The sequence below is a fragment of the Podarcis erhardii genome, assembly GCF_964252035.2.
Source record: "Podarcis erhardii genome assembly, chromosome: 1".
NCBI lineage: Eukaryota > Metazoa > Chordata > Lepidosauria > Squamata > Lacertidae > Podarcis > Podarcis erhardii.
This window is the reverse complement of record NC_138497.1, coordinates 109,564,002-109,589,855: the sequence shown is the minus strand read 5'-3', so window position 1 is coordinate 109,589,855 and position 25,854 is coordinate 109,564,002. Positions and strand designations below refer to the sequence as shown.

Here is a 25,854-nt window from a genome sequence, read left to right as displayed (position 1 = left end):
GATTATATTTCAGCGTAGAAACGCTTGGATTTCTAAGATTTAACTGCTGGATTTTAATGCCTATTTTATTGGGTTAAGCATTGTATATTTTGATGATGACATAATAAAGGGCCTGGTCCATCGTTTCACCTTTACTGTTGGACATACTCAGCCCTTGTCAGGCATCAGGAAATCTGATCCCCACACAGTAGGCTGCCAGGAACAGATAGACAAGGGAAGTCTTACCAGTGTCCTTTATTTAATATTCACAGAGATGCTGCCTCTTTGAGTAATGGTATTGTTCTGAGTAATCTCCACACCCCCCCCCCAATTGTCAACAGCACCACCCACCTTACGATTTGGGCGATTTGTCTCCAAGCCCTTTGCTCTCCTACTTTCAATGCTTGCTGGGTTCTGGGAGAAGGAGGGTCTGGAAAGCTTTCTAGTCAGCCAGTTGCTCTAGCTCTGCCTCCCCTGCCTCCTCCTCTCTCATTATTTCCCAGCTCTGCCCGTCATCTATCTCTAAGCTGTGAGCTCGCGCAAATCACTGTTGTCAATCTATACAGTCTTCCTCTTCTCTGGGAGGTTCAGGCTGGGGAGGTGGTCTCCACCATTCCTCCTCTGTCCAGTCCCTGACATCCCTTCTGGTAGCATAACTCTCCATGTCCAGGATGGCTGCTGACAGAAAAGGATAGAGACCGGTCGTGAAAGGTTCTTATGCATGCAGGGAGAGGAGGGGAAGAGGCAGCTAAAGACTGGATCCTTCCCTTCAGTATTTTGAAAGGGAAGTGTTTGGGTGAGTCAAAGTTGAGCCAGCTGGCCTGGAGAGCTACTGTAAGAACTTCACCACAGCTGTGGGTTGCTTCCAGGGAGAAGCCTATTGTGTGGGCAATTCATTTGTGGCAGTTGTGTTGTGCTGAGAGCACAAATGCAACTCGCGAATGTGTAAAGTGTGATTCATGGCATGCCTGGGATATTGCTATTTTTAAAAAAACTGATTTATTGTGTTGCATCTTTGTATTTACATTTCCCGTGGTCTTAATGTATTTTCTTTTGTATTAATACAAATCTTGGCCAAACAGCAGTATAGAAGTAAAACATATGATGATGATGAAATATGTTATAATCTGTTTGCTCAGTGCCTACTGCGAACTTTCTTTCCGTAAAGGAACAGGGCTCACATGTATGCTAGCTTTTCTCAAACTTGGGTTCCCATATGTTGTTGGACTACAACTCCCATCATTCCTAATTAGTAGGACCAGTAGTCAGGGGGGATGGGAGTTGTAGTCAAGTCCACTTACCCCCTTTTGGGGTGGGGTGGCATTGCAGGATGGCCAGCTCCCCCCCCCCCCCATGATGGGGTGCCAGGGGCTGCTCTTGCTGGAGTGCGAACTTTGGCTCACACTCCCAGCTTGAAATCCAGCTCTGTGCCAGCCTGCCACATTGGCCAATGGCAGGCTGGCACAGAGGGCTGAGCTTCTTGGGAGCGGGCCTGATGGAGCAATCAGGCTTCCCTCAATTCCCTGGAGATTATTTTGAACCTGATTATATGTTTTCCTTTGAAGGCTGGGGCTAAAAATCCTACCGTCAGAGTGTTTGTTGTTGATGCTACTTATCCTGAAACTTTGGGTCCTAAGGAAGTACCTGCTCCAGCAGCGATACAATCAAGGTAGTATTTTGTGAAACTGATATTTTCTTCTCCGTTTCTTTTCTTTTAGCAATAGAATTTTTATTTTAAATAGTTTGACCCTGGGCTCCCCACCACCACCACCCCTTGCAGATCTGTTCTATGAAAACAGTGTAGATGCTTGCTTTTCATTTCCCACTGCCATCGAAAAACTGCAGAAGATATCCTACTAAGTCAAAGACCCACTGGAATTGATGAACGCCCCTTTCTCTCCCCTCTTTTTTTCCAGCGATCACTATGTCACTTGGATTACTTGGGTGAGAGACAACCGAATCTGTGTGCAGTGGCTGAAAAGGATCCAGAACTTTTCCGTGTCGGCCATCTGCGACTACAATGACCACTCCAGGTCCTGGGACTGCCCACAGGTACTGTTTCCCACCAACCTAGTATTTTGATAGAAGAGTTGCAGAAGTAGCTTCTGTTACCCACTGATGAGCATTCACGGTCACTGTATTACTTTTGTGCAAATTGTATGCGGGGGAGGGCAGCCAGCCTTTATTGGGTCCCAAGCCCCGCCCATCTGGCCCGGCCGGATTGGCCAGGATTCAAATCAACAGGTGGCGGGAAAGCCTGCCTGTCTCCAGTGGCTGGCCTGGGAATTCCCCAATGGCCGACTGCCTAGCCCCAGCATTGCTCCTGAAGGGAAGGAGCTGGACATGATGGGCCGCAATAGCTGCCAACCCGGTGACCGGGTAAGCAGCCAGTCGTATTCCTTTTGTGCAAAAGTGGGGGGAAGGGAAGAGTTTTCTGGGTTGGATCCCATGCTCTTGTGTTTGGGGCTCTGCTCACAGACAGCTCCCACTAATTGCTAGGGGCGATTTTCAGCAATTTCCCCTGAAGCCCAAGGAAGGGCGGTAGCTCACTGACAAGTTCCGGGTTCAGTCCCTGGCATCACCAGGGAAGACTAGGAAAGACTTAGTGCCTGAAACCCGGGAGAGCCACTGCCAGTCTGAGCTAGATGAACCCTTGGCCTGACTCAGGGCTCATCCATACTGTGGTTTCATGTGGGTAGGAAGCTTCCGGGATCTCCATTAATTCTTTGTTGTCCATATTACATTCTCCAAATCGCAGCCTTCCCACACTTTCCCCTCCCTCAATCCAGATTTTCTTCTGTAAAGGTAAAGGTATCCCTGACCGTTGGGTCCAGTCCCGAATGACTCTGGGGTTGCGGCGCTTATCTCACTCTAAAGGCTGAGGGAGCCGGCGTTTGTCTGCAGACAGCTTCCGGGTCATGTGGCCAGCATGACTAAGCCACTTCTGGCAAACCAGAACAGTGCATGGAAATGCCGTTTACCTTCCCGCCGCAGCGGTACCTAATTATCTACTTGCACTTTGACGTGCTTACGAACTGATAGGTGAGCAGGAGTTCTACTGTAAGGGATACCCTAAAAAGGAGTATCTACCACTGACCTACAGGCAGGGCTGTTTTCAGCCAGAATGGCACCATTGCCATTATAAAAGAACACGGGAGGCCTTCATGGTGAGTTCTGGCACCTCTTTTTCTGGAAAAATAGCACTGCCTAAGGGCTATGGCCCTGCCCTTATATTCTTACACCCACGAATGGGGTTACTGTACTTGAATTCTCTTTGACTTATTGATACCATTGTTGCCAGTGGCCCTGCTGATCTTCACAGAACACAGAGTCAGGTTTCAAGCTGCCAAATTATGCTCACTGGACTTGGAACCAGCATTGTGGCAACGTCAGGTCCAAACTCCAGGATAATTGCACTTCTCAGCATGTCGCCTGATGAGAGTCACTGCTGAAACCTCCGCCACGTTCTGTTTATCAAATGCTTTTTACCATATCAATCTGTGCACCAATGGTTAGTTAACAGGAGTGCGAGCAGATGGGAGAACTCCATTAAGCAGTGTTTGCTCAAAAGATCTCTAGGGGAATATATTTCCATCTCTTACTTTGTTTTCCGATTAAACCGGAAGTAATAATGCGTAAGAAATGTGGACTACTTCATATACTGGAAGATAATAAAAACCCAGTGGGAAAACAGTGTGAGGAGATACAGTGCTGCAAACTCAGAGCTGTGCGCTGAACTTCATGTTTATGTTCAGCAAATATGTCCCGATGAATAAAAATTAAATGCAGGCAAGAATTTGTGCGGTCAGCCAGAAATGCCCACCAAACTCAACTTTTTGAACGTGAAATAGAAGTTAAATTGGGATCGCTTATAGAAATTAAAACATGGACATGATTCTGTTCACCCCCCCCCCACTTGAATTAAACTGTAGCTATGCCTAATTGTATACAGGGCCAGAGGCACCTAGTTAATGGAAGGTGTTGTGCAGGAAAATGCATCAGAGGAAGACGCAGTATGTTAATCTGCTTGCCCCATTATGCTTTCCAACTATCAATCATGTAAGCAATGTTTTCAACTATCTTGCTAATATGCTTGGGAGAAACCTCTGTACTCCTTTGCCAAGAAACTCTGTGTGTTGTGTGTTTGTGTGTGTGTTATCTTAACATAGTTTCCATGCAGGAGGTGAAAACCCCTCTACTTGCTTCCTTTCTGGATTCATATTTGCAGTATTTCCATACACCACTCTCTGTCAGGGACTGGGCAGAGGAGGGGTAGGAATGGTGGATACTGCCTCCTCAGCCTGAACCTTCCAGAAAAGAGGGAGATTGAAATATACTCAGAGTCGCAAAGTGATTTCATGCTCTTTATTCAGCTCATAGTGGTGAGGAGGAATGAATGAATGTCCCCTCAAAGTATCTGCTTTATATACATTATTTACACAATGGGCTGCACATGATTGGCTAATTCCAGGATTCTACTGTAGGCCAATCAGGTTGTGGATTCACTTCTATCTGGAGCATGATTGGGTGGTTCCTGCTAACCAATCATACTGCTGCATTGTTCTAGGACCAATCAGACTGCTGCATTCTGAATCCTATTGTTCTAGGACCAATCAGACTGCTGCAGTTTGGATCCTATTCAACTCAGTACATAACACCCCTCCCCTCTAAGTTCCAGTCCTGCCCGGAAGGTCGCATTCATAGTCCTCAAGGTACGCCGGTGGCCTACGTGTGCGTTGCGGCCTGGGGTGTTCCCTGGTCCGGGGTTCAGGTTCTGGCTCGTGTTCCAAGGATGGGGCTGTTTGGTCTGGCGCAACCGGCTCGCTCAGTCGTGGTTCTGGTTCCGGTGTCCTTTCGGCCTCGCGGGTCCTCTCTGTATTTACTGATTCTGCCTCTCCTGCTTGCCCCTGCTGCTCTATGGGCCTCACTGCCCCACTGTTCCCTTGGGACTCCTCTGACCTGTCCTCCTCCTCCTGGTTTTCTCCCGGGAATCGTCGCCGTATCTGGTCGCAGTGGCGGCGCCAGCATTGCCCCCCATCTGTTAGCACCTCGTACGACACGGGGCCCGTGACCCTGGTGACTGTGGCAGGTACCCATGCAGGGCCTGCCCCAAAATTCTTTGCGTACACTGGGTCCTGGGCCTCGAAGGTCCGGGGGTTCCTGCCTTCCCCCACCACTACCTCATCCTGAGCTCTATCGGGGTGAAGGCGGTCCAATCTGATTGCAAGGCGCCGACCCATTAGTAGTTCAGCGGGGCTCCGGCCAGTCGTTGAGCTGGGGGTGCTGTGCTGTGCTAGAAGGAATGTGGCAAGGCGGTACTCCCAATCCCCTTGCGTCATGCGGCGAAGGGTGTCCTTGGTGGTCCGCACCATGCGTTCTGCTTGGCCATTGGTGGCAGGGTGGAATGGCGCCGAACGGATGTGGCGGATGGCGTTCTGCACTGTGAAGGTTTGAAATTCTCCTGATGTAAATGCAGTCCCGTTGTCTGAGACGAGAGTGTTAGGGAGCCCGTGGGTTGCAAACAGCCTGCGTAGTACCCGGATGGCTGCGGACGTAGAAGTGGACGGTACCAGTGCGACTTCCAGCCATTTGGTGTAGGAGTCCACCACTATGAAGAATGTTTTCCCCTGAAAGGGGCCAGCGAAGTCCACATGCAGGCGTGACCATGGTGCTCGGGCGGACTCCCAGGACTGGACTGGGGCCCTTGGGGGATCTGGGCGGGATTCCTGGCAGGCCTGGCAGTGTTTGACCCAGGCCTCTATCTCTCCGTCGATCCCCGGCCACCACACATAACTCCTGGCAAGGGCCTTCATTCTTACTACCCCTGGGTGTGTCTCGTGTAGGGCTGTGAGGACCCTTTTGCGGAGGGGCTGGGGAACAACGACCCTGCTTCCCCATAACAGGCACCCCTTGTGGGCTGACAGTTCATGTTTGCGGGTTGTGTAGCTGGCGAATTCTGGCCCGGGGCTGCGGCTGGGCCATCCCCTCCACACCCAGTCCAGGACCCGGGAGATGACCCTATCTTTCTTGGAATGGTGTGCAACTTCTTGTGCCTGAATGGGGCGGTCAGGAAGCAGCTCCAGGCTCATAACCTCTTGTGCAGGTGCTGGGTCGGGGCCTGTTTCCGGTAGTGGTAGCCTGCTGAGGGCGTCTGCATGGCCCATCGCCTTTCCAGGGCGGTGAATCAGTGCATACTGGTAGCTGGCAAGGAAAATTGACCACCTGAGGACGCGAGGAGACAGCACTTGGGGGGTCTGCTTTTCGGGGGCAAACAAGCCAAGCAACGGCTTGTGGTCAGTCACCACGGTGAAGGGCCGCCCGTACAAGAAATCATGGAATTTTTTTACTCCCTTCACGATTGCCAGACCCTCCTTGTCGATTTGCGAGTAGTTCCGCTCGGTTTCGTTGAGTGTCTGGGAAAAGTATGCTACCGGTACCTCTCTTCCATCCGGGAGTTGGTGTCCCAGGACAGCGCCGATGCCATAGGGCGAGGCGTCGCATGCTAGCACCACCGGCAGCCTCTCGTCGAAGTGTGCCAAGACCGAGTTTGAGACAAGCAAGTCCTTGACTGCCTGGAATGCGGCCTCCTGGCGCTGGCCCCACACCCAAGGGGCCCGCTTGTCCAGGAGTCTGTGTAGGGGCTCCGCTACCGCCGCCTTGTGGGGAAGGAAGGAATGGTAAAAGTTCAATAATCCCAAGAAGGCCTGAAGTTCAGTCTTGTTCTTGGGCGCTGGGGCATCACAAATGGCCCGTACCTTGTCCCCAGTCGGGTGAACCCCTTCTGCATCCACCATAAATCCCAGAAAGTCCACTTGAGGCACTCCTAGTAGACATTTTTCCCGCTTCACCTTGAGACCCGCCATCTGGAAACGGTGCAGAACAGTGCGGAGGCGGTCCTCAAACTCCTCTGGTGTGGGCCCGGCAATCAACACATCATCAAAGAAGGGGGTGACACCAGGAATCCCTTTAAGGAGAGAGTCCATTAGATTCTGGAATATGCCTGGTGCCACGCTGACCCCGAATTGCAGCCGCTTTACCCTGAACGCTCCTCTGTGCGTCACAATCGTCTGTGCCTCTGCTGTGGCCTCATCTACTGGCAGCTGTTGATATGCTTGGGCCAAGTCCAGCTTGCCAAAAATTTTCGACCCAGCCAGGGTGGCAAGGACATGGCTGACCACTGGCACTGGGTATGCATGGGCCATGAGGGCCTTGTTTATGGTACATTTGTAGTCTGCGCAGATGCGGACCGAACCATTAGGCTTGACGGGTGTGACGATTGGGGTTTCCCAGGGGGCATTAGGCACCGGCTCCAGCACTCCTTGCTCCACGAGTCGGTCCAATTCCTCGTCTATACGGGGTTTCAGGGCGAATGGGACCCGGCGGGCCTTGAGCCTGACTGGTCGTACTGCGGGGTCAAGCTGTAGAGCAATGGGGGGGCCCGTATACTGTCCCAATTTCCCATCGAAAACCCCCGGAAACTCCTTGCATATGGCGTCCACGTCCACTTGTAAGCTCATGTGGTTCACCCCGGTGATGGCTAGTCCCAGTGGTCCAAACCATGCCAACCCCAGTAAGCTAATGTAGGGGCCCTTGACCACAAGCAAGTCCAGTTGCCGCGTCCGCCCTCGGTATTGCACCCTGAAGGTCCCCACCCCCATTGTGGGGACCTTACGTTTCTGGAAGTCCCGGAGGGTAAATGGGGCCGGCCTGAGTTTGGGACCCCCAGTAGGACACAGTTTCCTTAAGGTCCTTGCCGAGATTATGGATAGAGTTGAACCCGTGTCAAGCTCCATGCGGCATGGGGCCCCCTCTATCTGTACCTCTACATAAATTTTCTCTACGTTGGGGTGGGGCAACTGGTATACCTGGAAGTCTGTGAGCTCCGTCGAGTTGCCTTGGTGCGTTGGGCCTCGGGACCTGGGGCTCTTGGATTGGTCATCTGATGCCTGGCTTCGGGTGGGCCGAGCCCGACACACCCGGGCGATGTGTCCCAATTTTCTGCACTGCCTGCACTCTGCGTTGCGGAAACGGCAGGTCCTCCTCTCGTGACTTTCTCCACAGCTTGCGCAGTTCCCTCCTTCTCGTCGAGGCAGCTGTGGTATGTGGGCTGCTTGAGTGCGCTGCTGTACTCGGTGCACCTCCTCCCTGTCGGATCCCGAGTCGTTGGTGAGGTCTTCGTGGTGGACCCTCGGTTGGGACGGCTGGCTCAGCCGTGCCTCTTGCGTCGACCTCTCAGCAGCTTCCGTTGCCAGGGCCTCCTTCAGAGCGACCTGGAACGTTAGGTTCTTCTTAGCGTAGAGGCGTCGTTGCAGCTTCTCATCCTTCAGGCCACCGACGAGGCGGTCACGAAGCATGTTCTCCAGCTCTGAGAAGTTGCAGAACCGGGCAGCTTGGCGGAGAGAGGTCACAAACCCAGTTATGGTTTCCCCAGGGGCTTGCCGCTTTGCGTAGAAGGCATTTCGACGAGCCACCACTGAGGGCTGTGGCGAAAAGTGCCCCTTCAGCTGTTCCATTATTGTTTTGTATGGAACAGTAGCGACGTCTTCAGGCGCAAGGAGAGCCCGGGCGATTTCAAATGTCTCCTCTCCGCAGACGCTGAAGAATATTGCCCTCTTCTTGGCGTCTTCTTCATCGGTGACCCCTTTGGCTTCTAGGAGGAAGGTGAAACGGGAGGCGTACGCTTCCCAGTCTCCAGATGCTGGGTTGAATGGCGAGAAGCTGCTGTCAGTTGCCATTCTGAGTTCCTTGTGTCCCGGAGCTGAAGCCTGGATACACGGTGCGAGGCAGCGGTGCGGCAGGTGGCGGTGCTGCGGTGCTGTGTGTGGCAGTCAGCTCAGCGGGATCCCACCTTCGTCGCCAGTGAAATATACTCAGAGTCGCAAAGTGATTTCATGCTCTTTATTCAGCTCATAGTGGTGAGGAGGAATGAATGAATGTCCCCTCAAAGTATCTGCTTTATATACATTATTTACACAATGGGCTGCACATGATTGGCTAATTCCAGGATTCTACTGTAGGCCAATCAGGTTGTGGATTCACTTCTATCTGGAGCATGATTGGGTGGTTCCTGCTAACCAATCATACTGCTGCATTGTTCTAGGACCAATCAGACTGCTGCATTCTGAATCCTATTGTTCTAGGACCAATCAGACTGCTGCAGTTTGGATCCTATTCAACTCAGTACATAACAGAGATAGTATAGATTTACAGCAGGAGTTTGTGTGTCGAGGACCTGCCACCCGCATGGAGTTAAATAAGACACAAGGACACATGTATTTTGGGTTAATGGGCTAAAATAAGGCCACAACTTTATTGGTTTACAGCATGTGAGAGGTATTGGCTTAGGAATTGGATCAAACAATCTATACCTGACCCCGCCCTGCTCAGCGGGGGGTCAATCAAGGGTTAACAGCCAATGGGAGGAGCTTGTTGATGCAAATACAACTGAAAGCTTCCCCAGATGTCATCGGGGGTCATGCCATGGCCCTAGCCACCAGCAGGGCATCGGACGGGATCCACGACCGCCGGAGTCCTTTAACGGAATACTCAAACAAGGGGAGGGGGAGGTGATGGCCACAACCTGCCCTCCGACACACCACATATATTCCAATGCCTAACCGCCAACACCCAATAAGTTGTGAAGATTTGCTACGAGGTAGGCGAAAACCAAGAGGCTGGTGCCAATTTGCCAAATGGATAAAATTCCTACCAGGCCCCCTGGGCAACCAAGGCAACCAACCGAAGTCCATAGCAAGGTCAACAGAAACATAGAAATGACCTAAAGGGAGGGAGGGCAGGTGATCCGAAGAAAACAGGAAGCCAAATAAGGCTCCAGTGCCACCGCGGCCGCTTAAGCACTTAAACCCCGCTTAAACCCCACCCACAAGCCAGCCCTATTGGCTGGCTAATAGGCTTGGCGCGGCAGCTGGGGGAAGGCTGATGTAGGGGGCCAAATATGCCCCCTTGCTGATGCGAGAGTCTGTTCCCGCTCACAACTCCTCCCCTCTGGAAGGAGGAAAGGTCTTGCGGAAGGTCCCAGCTCAGGGGCTGCAGAGGGTAGAAGCTGGGAAATATTGGGAGAGGAGCAGGAAGAAGAAGAAGCACCAGGGGAGAGACAGCTGATAGACTTAATGTCTTTAGAAAGCATTCCAGACCATCCCCCTCCCAGAACCCGGTGGGCATTGAAAGTAGGAGAACAGAAAGCTCAGAGGCAGAAAGCACAGATCAGCCAATGAAGGGATGGTGTATAATAGGAGAGACGGAGGGGGTGTGACTTTACTCGGAGCAATGCCATTAGAGGCACCTTTTCTAGGCCTCTGTCTGTGAATATTGAATAAAAGACTTGGTAAGAACTCTCCTTGTTTATCTAATTCTTGGCTGCCTACCGTGGCAGATTCCCTGAAGCCTGACACTATCTGTCCAATGAATTTGATGAGGCATTGGGCCTCTGGTGGCCCCCATGTTAGAATCCCTCTTATCTACCTCCAATTATTTCTGTTTGTGCACAAGAAAGAATAGGTAGGCTTACTGCCAGAAAAGGACAGCAACACAAGTGTGGTGGTATCCTTCCAGTGACTGTTGTCGATCACCACCATTATGTAACCGCCCACAATTAGCTCAGTGTTGCAAAGCATTGTGGGCAATTATAATTCTGGCCACCCAAAACTCATCAGGGCATTGTTAAAGGGGCTCCAGGGCACTGGTGGATCCTTGGCAACTCGTTGAGAGTTGCACCTTCTGGCACCCACTTTGACTGTTTTTTTTATTTCTCTTACATCCAAACAGCCCTAGCCAGAGGACATAATACTGGGAGGTTCCTTCCCCTCTTAATAAAATTATTGAAAGAATTGGGTGTTCAGGATAGTACAATAGTAGACAGTGAAATCATAACTCTGCTACTGAGCTGCAACATGGTGGATTTTAAAAAATGGAAAATAATTCCTTCAGAGAGCAAATGTACTGAAAACATTCCACAGGGATCCAGACTGTGGAAAAAAATGTTTCATCAACAGCATTTAAATAAATCTAAGAGAAAATAAACATGTTATGTATATGTATAAATGAGTTGTATGCAACACTCAGCCGTAGCCTGCTATTACTTCATTTTCATATTGCAATTAGAGTGCTAAACATCTGAGCCATACATTAATTTTGGCAGGTCACTGAGCACTTTGAAGTGATTCATAAGCCAATGTTTAAACACACTAAAAGACTTTTAGAATATCAGCTTGTAATTGTATTGATCTGTAATAGCATGCCATCAGGTTTTATACATAACATTCCAATCAAACAGTTGAACGAAGCTGGAAGAAACAATCAGAGAACTATGGGGATGTTTTGGAAGTGCCTTAAAAAATGAACAGTACCTATTGCTCAGCAGGGGGAAGTTGTTGGTGGTATTGTGTTTAAAAAAGAAGTTCCACAAGACTAAAGCAGAACTAGGGATGTCAGGGAATTCAGACGGGAACTGAAACTGCCAATGTTCCCTTATTCATCTCATGTTCAACAAATTGTTGTTCCTTTTGGTCTGCAAATGATACACGATTGATTGCTTTTCTTTCCCAATCTGCATTGTGTTTCCTTTGCTCTGAAATGAAACACAACCTTTGCGCTGAAAAGAATGGTGTGGAGTAATATGGTGTTAAATGCCACCACGTTTGGACAGTGAGACAAATAATGCAGGTCCCCCCCCCCCGGAAGCCATTAAAAAAGATGTCTCCATTTCTCCACTGCAGGGAGACTGTTAACACCAAGGAAAATGTCTAAACCAGTGCTTGTTTTTCAGGGTTTTCCAGACTGAAAATTGTACTCCTTTAAATGAAGTTCTTTCACTTATGCCACACATCCTCACACAGTTGCCTTTGTTATTATTTTGCAGAAGCAGCAACATATAGAAGAAAGTCACACAGGATGGGCTGGTGGAGTACGATTTTTATTATCTTTACACTTCTGATTTTGTTGAAATATTGTAAAAGTGCAATCCTAGCAATGTCTATTTTGAAGAACATCCCATTGAATTCAATGGATCTTCCACCCAGTTAAGTAGGGTTAGGATTGTAGCCTTGTTTCTTGACTGATCTGCTCAGAAGACTTCTGCTTTTCACAGTTATTAATCCATGCACTTAACACAAATTTCATTCCAACTCAAAAACTGTTTTTGTTTACTTGTAACAAGCACAGATGGTCTTTTAAATGGAAATGAACCATCTTGGGGAGGGGGGAAAGTAGAAGTCGAAGAAGAACGGAGGATGTATTTGCATATTGCAGCTATATGAAAATATAAATTCTCAGCATAATAATGGTACAATTCTCATGTTCACATAGGCGATTTCTCATTTGTATTTACTTCTTCATACCATAAAGCACTTCTAAAGGGACCAAGTGAATTTCCCCATTAATCATATTAGATTATACTTTTTGTCATTGGCATAACAAGAATAAAGGCAACCAACTACACCCTAAACAATGTGCTCACACATTTTGCTTTCAAGTAAAAATAACCTAATATGAACAAGGACCACTTATTCCATGCAGTTTTACCTGACTGAAAAGGTATTCGCTTCTTTGTCATCTACAGTTGATTTTATTTTGTTTCTGTTTGTTTTGTTTTTTGCCTCAGTTCTTTGTTTCAGCACCTTCTTTCACTTCAGACGGCATTTCTTACTACAAAATATTTAGTGACAAGGATGGTTATAAACATATTCATTACGTTAAAGACTCGGTGGTATGTCAAGCAATTTAATTTTCAATTTTCACATACTCTGCAGTACAGTTGCCATAAATAAGACACCTGACTTTACATGTGTTCTCCCCCCCCCTTTTTTTTTAGGAAAAAGCTGTCCAAATCACTAGTGGAAAGTGGGAGGCCATATACATTTACAGAGTCACAGATGACGCCATGTAAGCATTCTTCCAAGAATGTCACCTGTCAATGAAAATTTACGTTCAATGCAAGAATGATTTTCTCCCTCAGACAAATAGCAGAACCCCATGTTGAGAGGTCGAGCATCTGCAAAGGCTTTTCCAGATGACAAGACAAAATGGATTCGCCATTTTGGTTATTGTCTGGAAAGCTCTTGATGTTGGGTTGAAGCTGTGCTTTAAGGGCAGACAGACTGCTTTTTTAAGGTAAAGATGCATATTACTAGAGGTATCTAATAATGTACTCAAGGAGATAGACACAGCCACTCTGCTTCTAGCAAATTAAAACATCAAACACAGTAAAACACTAAACCTAAAAATGTTCCCTATACAGTGGTACCTCGGGTTAAGAACTTAATTCATTCTGGAGGTCTGTTCTTAACCTAAAACTGTTCTTTACATGAAGCACCACTTTAGCAAATGGGGCCTCCTGCTGCCGCTGCACAATTTCTGTTCTCATCCTGAAGCAAAGTTCTTAACCCGAGGTAATATTTCTGGGTTAGCAGAGTCTGTAACCTGAAGTGTATGTTACCCGAGGTACCACTGTACAGGGCTGCCTTCAGACATCTTCTAAAAGTCAGATAGTTGTTTTATTTCTTTGACATCTGACGGGAGGCCGTTCCACAGGGCAGGCACCACTACCGTGAAGGTTTTGTGTGTGTGTATTCTGGCACATCACAAACCTTTTGGTTCCAATTCAACGGTGAGGTCACACAGCTTCTGAGACTTCATGCATACAGAGCAGTTACAAAAGCAGCAGTCTATTTTTCAGGAGGAGAAAATGGAACGGGAATAAATCTACTCCGCCCCACATTCCTCCTCTCTGATTGGGGCAGGGGAGCAGCCTGTGAGCATAAAACCTATTAGGTACCCAGTTCCTAATTCAAGTAGAGATATGTCCATAGAAGCCTATTGACCAGAGCGGGCATATGGCCCCTAATTCTGTCAGAGCACCTGACTTTAAAAAATCAAATATCCTCTTTGTCTAGTCTAACTCTCGGAATAATTTCATGCTTCAGTTCTGTGCATACTTACCCTCTGAGAAACACCCCACTGAATACATTGTGGTGAGCTTCTACTGAATACATTGTGGTGAGCTTCTGGCTACAGGATTGCACTAACAATAACACAGACCTATAACATAACATTCCTGCCTCTGAACAATCTTAACTATACATTGTTTTAAAAAAAGATGACTTCAATACTTGAAGTGTAGCACAATTATCCCAAAAATGTTTTAATATCACATATGTGTATATGGACATATTAGCCTTGATCCAGGTGTTTTGCTATCAGTAGGCTCGAGGGAACTTGCAAAAGTACAGCATATCTTTAGGAAAACACCTTAAGGGGAAGAACCCCTTATAACAGCCTACTGAGGACTGAGCGTGCTCAGTGGTAACGGAATGCTGGCATGCTGTTGGGAAAGGGCGAATGGCTAGCTTGTTGGAACCCTGACCAGAAGCGCTGCACGCTGCAACATTTTGTTGTAGGTTCTACTTGTTGAATGTCTAATGGCAACCAACACTTCATGATCTCCTTGCTCTATTAAAGCATGCTTTATTTAACAACATACATTGCCTTTCAGATTCTATTCAAGCAACGAATTTGAAGGCTATCCAGGAAGAAGAAATATTTACAAGTAAGTTATCATCAAACATTTTGCACTTTTGTCCGTTTGGTTTCTGAGACGTGCCCAGTAAGTTATTTCCGAACACCGTGTTGCACCGCATGCAGCAAGAATGTGTTACATTTTCCATGCCTGCTTCTGCATTCTAGATTGAGGCTGAAGTTTTGCTTTTGTTTTTAAATTCCGCTGTTTTACAGAATTGACAGAAGAAATCCCGGGACAAGACAGTGCATTACTTGTTATTTAAGAAAAGAAAGATGCCAGTACTATGCAGCAAGTTTCAGTTACAATGCCAACTATTATGCTTTGCTCTGTTACGGTATGTGAAATGTGTGGAACTATTAAATCCTCATTGTTCTCTCAGGAACCCATCAGGTATTTCTGCTTCAAAGCACCTTACTAATATATGGAACATTACAGGTGCCGTTTTATGTACACTTAACTGAGTAAAAGCCCCAGGGAGCAAAAGGACGCTTATTTCAGCACAGGGCTTCATAGTTAATTACATTTATAGCAAACCTTTCCTCAAGTTGGTACACATGGGTCTCAAACAAGCCCCATTTTTTATCCTCACAACAGTCCTGTGAGGTTCACCAGGTTGAAAGAATGTAATTGGCTCAAGATCACCCAGTGAGCTTTATGGCCAAGTGGGAGTAAGTCCTGGTTGAATTCAATAGGGTTGAATTCAATAGGCTCAAGATCACCCAGTGAGCTTTATGGCCAAGTGGGAGTAAGTCCTGGTTGAATTCAATAGGGCTTACTCTCAGGAGAGTTAGGACTGCAGCCTTTGTCTAACACTACCATGCCGGCTCTCCATGCTTTGAAGAGATCTAGAAGACTTTGAACTAGGATATTTTAAGCTTTGAACTAGGATATTCTGTGCCCCCCCCTTTAGATCTCAGTTCTGCCATGAAATCCTTACATAGCTGTCAAGTGTCCCTTATTTGAAGGGACAGTTCCTTATTCCAGCGCCATGTCCCGCTGCTGTCCCTTATTGATAGATGTCCCTTAAATGTCCCTTAAATGACGTTCCTTAAATTTCAAAGGAAGCAGCTCCTCTCCCTCCCTGCCTGCCAGCCAGGGAGGAGGGAGGCTCCAACTGTGTTGCTTGGCTGTGTTGCTCACCCAATAAGAAGTCTAAGAACGACTGGGGGTGGAGCTTGCATGACTTGTGTGTGGCTAGTTAATGCAAGCTGAGGGGTTTTTTGAATGCTGGACGCCATTTTGTTGCACGTGCTGCTGCAAACTTTGCAGTGCAAAGCCAGGCCGGGGAGCCATCTTAAGTTGAGGCTGCATAGGCTTTGTGGTGCATGTGATTCAGATTCTATTCAGTTGAACCTCTGGTTACAAAGTTGGTTGGACAGTGTTCTCGAAGCTACCAGCATGAGTTTGACCAGACTGCAGGAGGACAGGAAGACTGGAGTGCCTGGAACAGGTGAGGCTGCAGGTCCCTTATTTTGGCTGCTGGTCCCTTATTTTCAAGGCTGCTGGTCCCTTTTTTCAAATCTGTAAGTTGACAGCTATGAATCCTTAGGTAGCCATTCTTTGTCTCAATCCCGCTCTCCCCCCCCCCCCGTAATTTTGAATATAATATCGCTGGCCTACTTTACAAGGTTGTTGTAATGATTGCAGTTGAATGCTCAAAAGCACTCTTTAAATGGTTGCGGTGTTGATGGGAAGTTGTAACACTGAGATCAATTCTGCATTTTCAAACTTAAAGCACACCTGGGAATGAAATTCCTTCCTAAATTTTCGCAAATTCTGAATGTCAGTAACTGATCCACAAAGATGGTGCTAGATCCATTTTCTAAGCATTGCACGACCTAATTCTAGGCAAGTTTATTTAGCTGTAGGTCCCATCAGGTTCAGTGGGACTTAATCACCCGAATAAGTGAAGCTGGCCCTGCCATTAGGCAAATGAAGGCACTCACCTCAGGCAGCAGATACTAGACGGCAGGGACCAGCAATAAACCACTGCGTGTATATACCTTCTAAGCCAGGCATAGGCAAACTCAGCCCTCCAGTTGTTTTGAGACTACAATTCCCATCACCCCTGACCACTGGTCCTGTTAGCTAGGGATGATGGGAGTTGTAGTCCCAAAACATCTGCAGGGCCGAGTTTGCCTATGCCTGCTCTAAGCAATCCTGTGTCCTTTAGATGTGATGGAGGATGCTTCCACATCACCAGTATTGCAGTAAGTTTCAACTCCCAGTCTGGTCAGTTTCAATGCATGGAATGGGAGCGGGGCACCATCTTGTCGTTTGCCTCAAAATGCAGAAAAATGCCTTGAGCCAGCCCCACGAGAAAGTGTGCATAAAACTGCACACTTGTGGGGGTAGAGTGTGTTGGGTGGGGGCAGCAGACTGAGGTTTGCTAACCAACACTGCAACTTTGTTGGCACAAGGGACTTCTGAGTATGCAACAGAACCGCCCCATCCTCTTCTGTCCCCTTAAGCAGCCCCTCACAGGGCATGACCTCCAGATTGGCTCCAAAGTGTTGGAGAGCCTTCCAGAACAGATTCTGGGGGACGCAGGGAGGACAGAGAGAAGTCCCATTGCTGTACCAGTGAACCTTTGCTGGTGCAGCAATGGATACAAGTCTGAGAACTGGTTGAATGCCCCACTTCCCCTCAATTCTACAGACCCTGAGATATGAGGCAACATGTTATTGTCTTCTCCTTCTTTGTGAGAACCTAGCCGGCTCTCACTTTTCAGAGTTTCAGTATGCTTCTTGTGTGGAATCTTGTCTCCACACTTTGCATTGGGGCAGCTTATAAGGACAGCAGTATATAATTTTTTTCATAAATGGTTCTGTTAACAGCCTAAATTACAAGTAGGAAAATTTAAGATCATGCATATAAGGGCTAGAACAATCTAATTCATTACATGGTTGTTTAAACTGCATAAGCTTGGAGGTTTGACCTCCAAGGCACTGTAATTCACTTTCAGTCCTCCTAACCAGAGAAGGCAGAAACAAATTGCCAACACGAAAGAAGGCTGTAGCCTTCCATTATTTTAATGAGTAGCTCTTGGCATGTCAAGTTTTAAGTTGTTATGAGCCATGTGACGTTTTATTTGATGGAGTCGGCGCAGGGGAAAGATCCATCCAGAGGGTTTCTGTGTTAATTTCTGAAATAAGCTCAACCAGGTTTGCTCTCATGGAACCGTATCTAAAAGCATCACAAAGTCTAACCAAAATGACTCATTTGGTGTTTAATGAAGCGTAGAGATCAAGCGTTAAGTAGTAGATCTGGATGTGTACAGGTTGATGGATGAGTACGGAACACATGAAACTGCTCACAAGGCAGAAATATCGCCATGACGGTAGCCATGGGATCATGCTAAGGAGAAAATAGCTACTCCGATCAGTGTTTTATGATCTGGACCGGGTGCTCAAGCGTGCAATTAATAGAGTCCCCCCCTTGCTAAGCAAAGAACCAAACATAACAAAATGATAACGCCTTTCAATCATCCTTGCCAAGGATGTTATCGCACAGGAAAGGTGCTCACCTTGAGAAATGAGTTCCGACAACTTCTCCGGATCCTTTTGTGCATGGGTAATTTGGGGCACAGCTTATGTAACTATTAGCTGGGCATCACTTCATCTGCGAGAGCAAAGAGATTCTCTGAAATATGTAAAGGTTAACATTTCTTTGTTTCCCCAGCAGCGCTTCTGGCACAGGTGCCGTTTATGCCGACATGACACCGAACATAGTTATTCAGCCACTCTTGCTATGCGCTGCGCTATCGTTTAATACCAATATCAAACATGGCATTAACAGGGTTAAAGTCAGAGGCAGGCTCCTGGTTTGGAGGTGCCTATGATCTAAAGGTGCAACGAAATAAGAGGGGGAGAAGGATTGTCAACAAATATGTTTGCAGGATGCCTTTGTGTGAGAAAGCAAGTGAGGAAATAGTCATCTCAGGGCCCAGTAGAGTTGTATGATGTCAGCACTGTGAATTTGGCATTGGAGATGAGGAAGGAGAATGTAACTCTTCCCCTCCCCACATAGTCCTGTCAAAAAATCTTCCCTTTCCAAAGCTGCAATCATCAGGAGGGATGTCATTGGAGGTTGTGGTCCTAATGTAAATTAAAGCCGTGTGTGTGTGTGTGTGTGTGTGTGTGTGTGAGAGAGAGAGAGAGAGAGAGAGAGAGAGAGAGATTTTTGTCAGGACCACATGGGGTTAAATCCCTCCCCCCAGCTCACTTATATAAAGAGCAGCTGCAGGGAAGTCCAAAGACCACAGGGAGATAGATGATAGATGATAGATAGATAGATAGATAGATAGATAGATAGATAGATAGATAGATAGATGATATAGAGATAGATATAGATAGATGATAGAGAGATAGAGAGAGAGAGAGAGAGAGAGAGATGATAGATAGATGATAGATGATAGATAGATAGATAGATAGATAGATGATAGAGAGATAGAGATAGAGAGAGAGAGAGAGAGAGAGAGAGAGAGAGATGATAGATAGATAGATAGATAGATAGATAGATAGATAGATTAGATGATAGATGATAGAGATAGATAGGTGATAGATAGATAGATGATAGATGATAGGTAGATGATAGATAGATAGATAGATAGTAGATAGATAGATAGATAGATAGATAGATAGATAGATAGATATAGATAGATAGATAGATAGATAGATAGATAGATAGATGATAGATAGATAGTAGATAGATAGATAGATAGATAGATAGATAGATAGATAGATGATAGATACATACATAGATAGATAGATAGTAGATAGATAGATAGATAGATAGATAGATAGATAGATAGATAATAGATAGATAGATAGATGATAGATAGATAGATAGATAGATAGATAGATAGATAGATAGATAGATATGATAGATAGATAGATAGGTAGATAGGTAGATAGGTAGATAGATAGATGATAGATAGATATAGATGATAGCTAGATAGCCAGATAGCTAGCTAGCTAGCTAGCTAGTTTTGGTTCACATTTTGTCTCTGGAGCCTTACTAGAGAATAGCCGTACTGATACTCTTATACTAGTATCTTAACTTCTACAACTTCTTTTACTGTTTGTCATTTCTCCCATCGCTGGAGAAGCCTAGAAACTGTAGTTTGCAAAGTGCTAAGAGAGAATGCTAGGAACCATTTCACTCCTGGGAACTAATAAATAAAATAAATAAGCCTTTATTGTCACTATACCACCTGTGTGCAGTTAAATTAAATGACACCCCCCCCCAATACATTCAGTCTTGTTCGCACTCTTGTGTGCTTGTCGGAAGTCAATTGCACCACTATTTTTTTTCCATGCAGCAGGACATCTTCCTCCTTCTGTTGCTCCCTACAGCTCCCTACACACACACACACACACAGAGAGAGAGAGAGAGAGAGAGAGAGAGAGAGAGAGAGTGTGTTATGTAGGGTTGTGGTGGTGAGGGACCTTTCAGAACAGATTTCAAAAGGGTTCCTGAAGATTGCAGGACCCTCCAGAATGCATGCAATATAGCTGGTTGTGGCAGGAAGGAAGAATTGATTAACGTTGCCGTGTGTGTGTGTGTGTGTGTGTAAATATAAGCGCTTTCTGCTGGTGTAGTTATAAATACTTCCACCCTAACACCCAAAGCTCCTTAGCATTTTACATATTAATACTGTCTGTGATGAATAAAAGAGGAACATGTTACATGCAAGTATCTAGCCAACAAAATTCGTGCTATTTTCAGAAGTAATAATTCTGGGGGTGGTGTTGGGGTTTTTTTTGCAGTTCTTGTTTCTTTCAATGTCAATTCTCTTTTTCTTCCAATCACCACTGCAGGTCCAGGCATTCCCATTTCTACTATTTACGAGAGCAGATATGACAGAGGTATCTTTCACTATGCATGTTTGTTGATTGGTTTAAATTCAGATACACGGTGTACAATTAAAGCACATTTAAAGCAAAGAATCATGGGAACTGTAGTTTATGCATCACAGAGCAACAAGTCCCCGCACCTTTTAACAAGCAACAGTTCCCAGGATTCTTTAGGGGCAGCCTAAATGTGCTTTTAAACTTACTGAAATCCTATGCACTCTTACCCATGACTAAGTCCCTATTACAGTCAAATATAGGAACAGACTATAAACCTAAAGATGAAGACATTTCGAGTTTGATCTCAAAGCATTTTTAGTACATTCACAGGCAGAAAATCTGATTAGATACAGTACATGCACTCTGCCTGTTTTATATACCTGGCTTTTGTTAAGAATAAAAAAAAAGCATTCATTAAACAAACGTTCTACCCACCTGCTTTCTTTTACCTTCACTGTTTATTCTGCTTCAAGTGTTACAGTACTTAACATTATAACATGCAATCAACATGTGTAGAAACATTTCTTCTGGGCAGAATGAGCATGTGCGTTGATGGGGGATGGCATCGCATGTGCAGACCTTTGCCTATTCATTTCAATAGCATGCATCAGTTCAGTTCAGATATTGAAACAGACATGTGCAGGGTGGGGTGGAACCTGACCCCATGATACCATCTCCCTGCATATTTGCTCTACCCAGAACTGATGGTCCATAGTGAAGAAAGGCCAGGGTTTTATACACAGCCAGATATATAGGCAGCCAGTCGTGGATTTTCCAGATACTTTCTACCGGCCATCCACTTTATTATGATCATTCGTCTTGTGCATTTTGTCTTTCTCCCTCTTTGAGGATCAGGCTGTACATTAGCCCCTGTTAGAAGACAGGCGGGTGGCCTATTTGCCTGCCTTTAAACTTATTTGCCTGCCTTTAAACTTATTTGCCTGCCTTTAAACTTATTTGCCTGCCTTTAAACTTAGGGGACGCAGGTGGTGCTGTGGGTTAAACCACAGTGCCTAGGGTTTGCCGAACAGAAGGTCGGCGGTTCGAATCCCCGCAACGGGGTGAGCTCCCGTTGCTCGGTCCCAGCTCCTGCCAACCTAGCAATTCAAAAGCATGTCAAAGTGCAAGTAGATAAATAGGTACCACTCCAGCAGGAAGGTAAATGGCGGAGTCGTTTACCAGAAGCGGCTTAGTCATGCTGGCCACATGACCTGGAAGCTGTACGCCGGCTCCCTCGGCCAATACAGCGAGATGAGCGCCACAACCCCAGAGTCAGCCACAACTGGCCCTAATGGTCAGGGGTCCCTTTACCTTTACCTTAAACTTACGCTAGAAAAATGTAACCTGTGCCGTTAATAAAGATAGTGCAACTCGGCACAGCACGTTGGCGACAAATATTCACACAGTTGTTCAAAAATAATTTTACGCCATTTATTAAATATGTGAGAAAGAGACAATTACTTACAAAGTGCCATGAAAACTTACAAACGACCTAAAATAAAGTGAACTTGCAATATCAGATTTTACTAGGTTCTTACAAATTCTTGACTCAGTTTTTCGTTTTTTCTTGTTTTTTAAACAAGTTCAAGAAAGTTCAAGAAAAGGGTAAGTTCAACATTGTTCCCAGTAGCTGTGAGGAGCTGATGAAGCAGCGTACAAAGTAATAAAGAAGGCAGGGTGATTTGTTGGTGGATAACACATTCCCTCAGAACAGTTTTCTGACACGAGACAACTGAAGAAGCCCAGAAAACTGTGCTCAGGGAGTGTGCTATTCGCCAACCCCAACAAATCAGCCCCATCGGGGGCGAAACAGCAGCCTCCCAACTGCATGGATTGCTAGGGCAAAATGGGGATAGAACACTGACATCCTGTCTTCTTCTCACAGCTACCAGGAACAACGTTGAACTTGCCCTTTTCTTGAATCTTCTTGAACTTGTTAAAAAAACAAGAAAAAACAAAAAACCGAGTCAAGAATTTGTAAGAACCTAGTAAAATCTGATGTTGCAAGTTCACTTTATTTTAGGTGGTTTGTAAGTTTTCATGGCACTTTGTAAGTAATTGTCTCTTTCTCACATATTTGATAAATGGTGTAAAATTATTTTTGAACAACTGTGTGAATATTTGTTGCCAACATGCTGTACAAGTTGCGCTGCCTTTAAACTTATAGCAGTCTAAGCATTGCCCTGTCTGCAAAACTAAGTCAGTTGTTAAGTTTTCTGGTATTTCCTGTTCATGATTACGCTGGAAATCTTCTGGTATTTCATGACCAGGAAGTGGTTTCCCTAAGTGCTGGGTAAGGGGGAGAGTTTTGCTGTCAAAGTAATCTAGCTGTAACTGTTTTGCTATGTATGTTCTAGCACTGTCTGGTGTTATCTTAGGTCATACATCTGTAGCATAGGGCAATCTAAAATTATATACAAATCCTTGGAGGGGGGTGAGCTCCTTTAACTAATCAATTGATGGAACACATTAAACACTTCAGGTACTTAATCCTATTACTTCATTACTTAATAGATTTTTGAACGTTTTCTTTCAAAGACTACCACTCCCGTCTCCCAGCTATTCTACATAATACATCTGTTTCCTGCTCAAACCCCAGAGAGCAAGCATAGGGAAACTCAGCCCTCCAGATGTTTTGAGACTACAATTCCCATCATCCCTGACCACTGGTCCTGTTAGCTAGGGATGATGGGAGTTGTAGTCCCAAAACATCTGGAGGGCCGAGTTTGCCTATGCCTGCCGAGAGGGTTTAAAAACACTCTGTCAAGCACTACAACCCAGCAATAAATCCCAACTCAGCAATAGATGTTATCATAGATCCAAGGAGGTTTAGTCCCAGCAAATATTTTCCTATTTTCTCCTCCATAGAAGAGAACAGTCTGTTACTGTGAAAACCACACAGCTGCTTGCTATTTGCATACAGGATATTCACTTATACACATGACCCTAGCAGATTTGACATGTATTCTCTATTTGTGTCCTGTCACGTAATAATGAGATTGCAACCATACTCGGTTGTTCTTGTACTGTTTCTAAAATTATTTTAGCTTTCTTTTTTGAGGATATGTCTGTGAAAAGTCATAGGACAAACTTGGAAGGAGATTCAGAAATCAGTAATGATGATAACAAGAACGCTAACCAGTGGCAAATGTATTGTGAATCTAAATTTTCATCTATGTAGAAATTCGAATTTTGGAAGACAACAGGGATTTGGAATCTTCTCTGCAAAAGATCAGCATGCCTACCACAGATTTTGACAAACTTGAAGTGGATGGTATAAGTAAGTACAATCGACTACAGTATGTATCCTCCCCTTTTGATTTTACATAATGAGTGACAAGAGAAGAGTAGTGGCTATGGTAGCTATTTAAAGGCTTCATGTTTGGTAACTGTGGTCCTTTCCAGACTGCCAAGGATTCAAGGATTCAATCATCTACCAGAAATGCAAGTTGGTGCAATTGAAGTGGATTAAAGCATTCTGTCACCCTGACTCAACAAACCCACTTTTTTCTTTTTAAAGAGACTTCTTGCAATTGGGAGAGTGATGGGAAATTGCACTGAAAAGTGTGGGATGCAGGAAGATGTATAACAACAGCACAAGCGAAACAGGATGAATGCTCTTTGTCATATACTTTCCCTACAAAGAAATCAGAACGAATGTTTAGTAATAAGTAGACATAGGGCTCGTACACACATCTGCTTGTGCCCTGACTAGAAAGCATGGGTTTGACCATTTTCTCCCTTGCCCTGCTCCTTCCTAAGAGAAAACCAGCTCTTTAGGGATAGATTGGAACAGATGGTGATCCAGGGAAAGCCCAAATTGCTGTTTGTTCCGACTGAGCCTTAAAGAGTGCTTTTCTCTAAGGGAAAGAGGAAGTATAGAGAAGCCCATAGTCCAACCCCCACATAAGCTTTGTGCAGGCAAATCAGGGTGAATGACTCGTAAGCAGGTCATCTGAAGAAGCCCCATAACTGCTCAGAAACATGGCAGTTTGTCACCTCAAGCAGTGCAGGACACCTAAGGTGACTGGAATGCTGTGCACAGTCCTGATTGCCCCACACCAAGAATATTGTAGGAAATGGCAACCAAAACTATCAAGAGGCTAGAGCAGCTCCCTTGTGAAGAAAGGCCTTTTTAATTTAGAAAACAGCAACTGGCAGGAAGGAGGCATGGTAGAGGTGTGCAGAATGATGCCTATTGTGGAGAAAGTGGACACAGAGACATCTTTTCTCCCTCATAGTACTAGAACTTGAGGGAAAGGTAACTCTATGAAACTTATTGTACCAGTGATTCAGGAGGGACCCCACCCCAAACTACTTCTTCACAAAATGCACAATTCGTTTGCAGAATTCGCTATCACGAGATGTGCGATAGATCTTCAGCATTCGCTATTTGTAATCCCCTCTCTCCCTCTCCCTCTCTCCTCAGCCTTGTGGTACAAAATGGTGCTCCCTCCACGGTTTGATAAATCCAAGAAGTATCCCCTTCTCATACAGGTGTATGTAAAATTGTGTTTATTTATCCTTGCTTGCTTCCTTTCTTTAACATAACTTTGCTTTATTTGGGTGTCCCTTAACAATTATTGTCAAATACGCTCACGGCTAGTGACCATAGAGTAGTAAAATAGCTTTAAGTTATCAGATCAGGCCTGGTGAACCTCAGGTCTGAGGGCCACTTTTATCTGGTCCTTGGGACTCTTCTTCCCAAGCTACATCTCTGCCCAAGGCTAAGCCCCTCACCAGCCTTGCTCTGAATCTACCTCAAGTGCTTTTGCCTGGTTGGAAGGTGTTCCTGAAGTGTGATAATGTCATTTGTCTGCCTGGATAGAGAATGGGAGGGTGGAAACCTCAGTTGTTTTCCACCCCTTGACTATAGCCTCCTGTACACTCACTTTCCTCCCCTGCCCCCACCCTCTGCCATACATCCCCCAGCAGGTTCCCACAAGGGAATGTGACCATTGCCCAAGCTGACTGGGGCTGATGGGAGCTGGAGTAATCTGGAGTATCCTGGGTCCCCCGGCCCTGTGTTAGGCAATGCAACGTGACAAAACACCTTACCTAGTAACAATATATCATGTACCACAACACAGAAACAAAAAGGAAGGCAACGTGCCCAAGCCCTCTCAGCTGTGAACCTGAGCAATACCATTTTGCCTAGGCTCTGTATTTGTTAAAGATTTATTTTTTTGGCCACCATTTCCTTTTTCTTTAATAAAAAGGGAGTGTTTTGTAGTCCATAGCGCTGAATTTGAGATTCTGTGAATTTTCGCTGCAGGTACGGAGGGCCTTGCAGTCAAAGCGTGAAACACACGTTTGGGGTTAGCTGGACGACCTACCTTGCGAGCAAAGAAGAGATTGTGGTGGCTTTCGTGGATGGAAGGGGGACAGCCTTCCAAGGCGATGAAATGTTATACGCGGTCTATCGGAAACTTGGGGTTTATGAAGTTGATGACCAGATCTCAGCTGTAAGGTAAGGGAAAGAGT

At 45.8% G+C, this 25,854-nt stretch overlaps 1 protein-coding gene across 6 annotated transcripts in view; it reads left to right on the top strand.

Annotated features, from left to right (window-relative positions):
* FAP (fibroblast activation protein alpha) overlaps positions 1-25,854 on the top strand; it is a 60,072-nt gene that overhangs the window by 20,571 nt on the left and 13,647 nt on the right. For all 6 annotated transcript variants that reach the window (XM_081871467.1, XM_081871465.1, XM_081871466.1 and 3 more), the window contains 11 exons: positions 1,545-1,648; positions 1,896-2,031; positions 11,858-11,902; positions 12,599-12,703; positions 12,809-12,879; positions 14,489-14,542; positions 14,728-14,849; positions 20,338-20,385; positions 23,552-23,650; positions 24,800-24,869; positions 25,646-25,840. In XM_081871467.1, the coding sequence (XP_081727593.1) occupies positions 1,545-1,648; positions 1,896-2,031; positions 11,858-11,902; positions 12,599-12,703; positions 12,809-12,879; positions 14,489-14,542; positions 14,728-14,849; positions 20,338-20,385; positions 23,552-23,650; positions 24,800-24,869; positions 25,646-25,840 (1,049 nt within the window). The remainder of the gene's footprint in view (positions 1-1,544; positions 1,649-1,895; positions 2,032-11,857; positions 11,903-12,598; positions 12,704-12,808; positions 12,880-14,488; positions 14,543-14,727; positions 14,850-20,337; positions 20,386-23,551; positions 23,651-24,799; positions 24,870-25,645; positions 25,841-25,854) is intronic.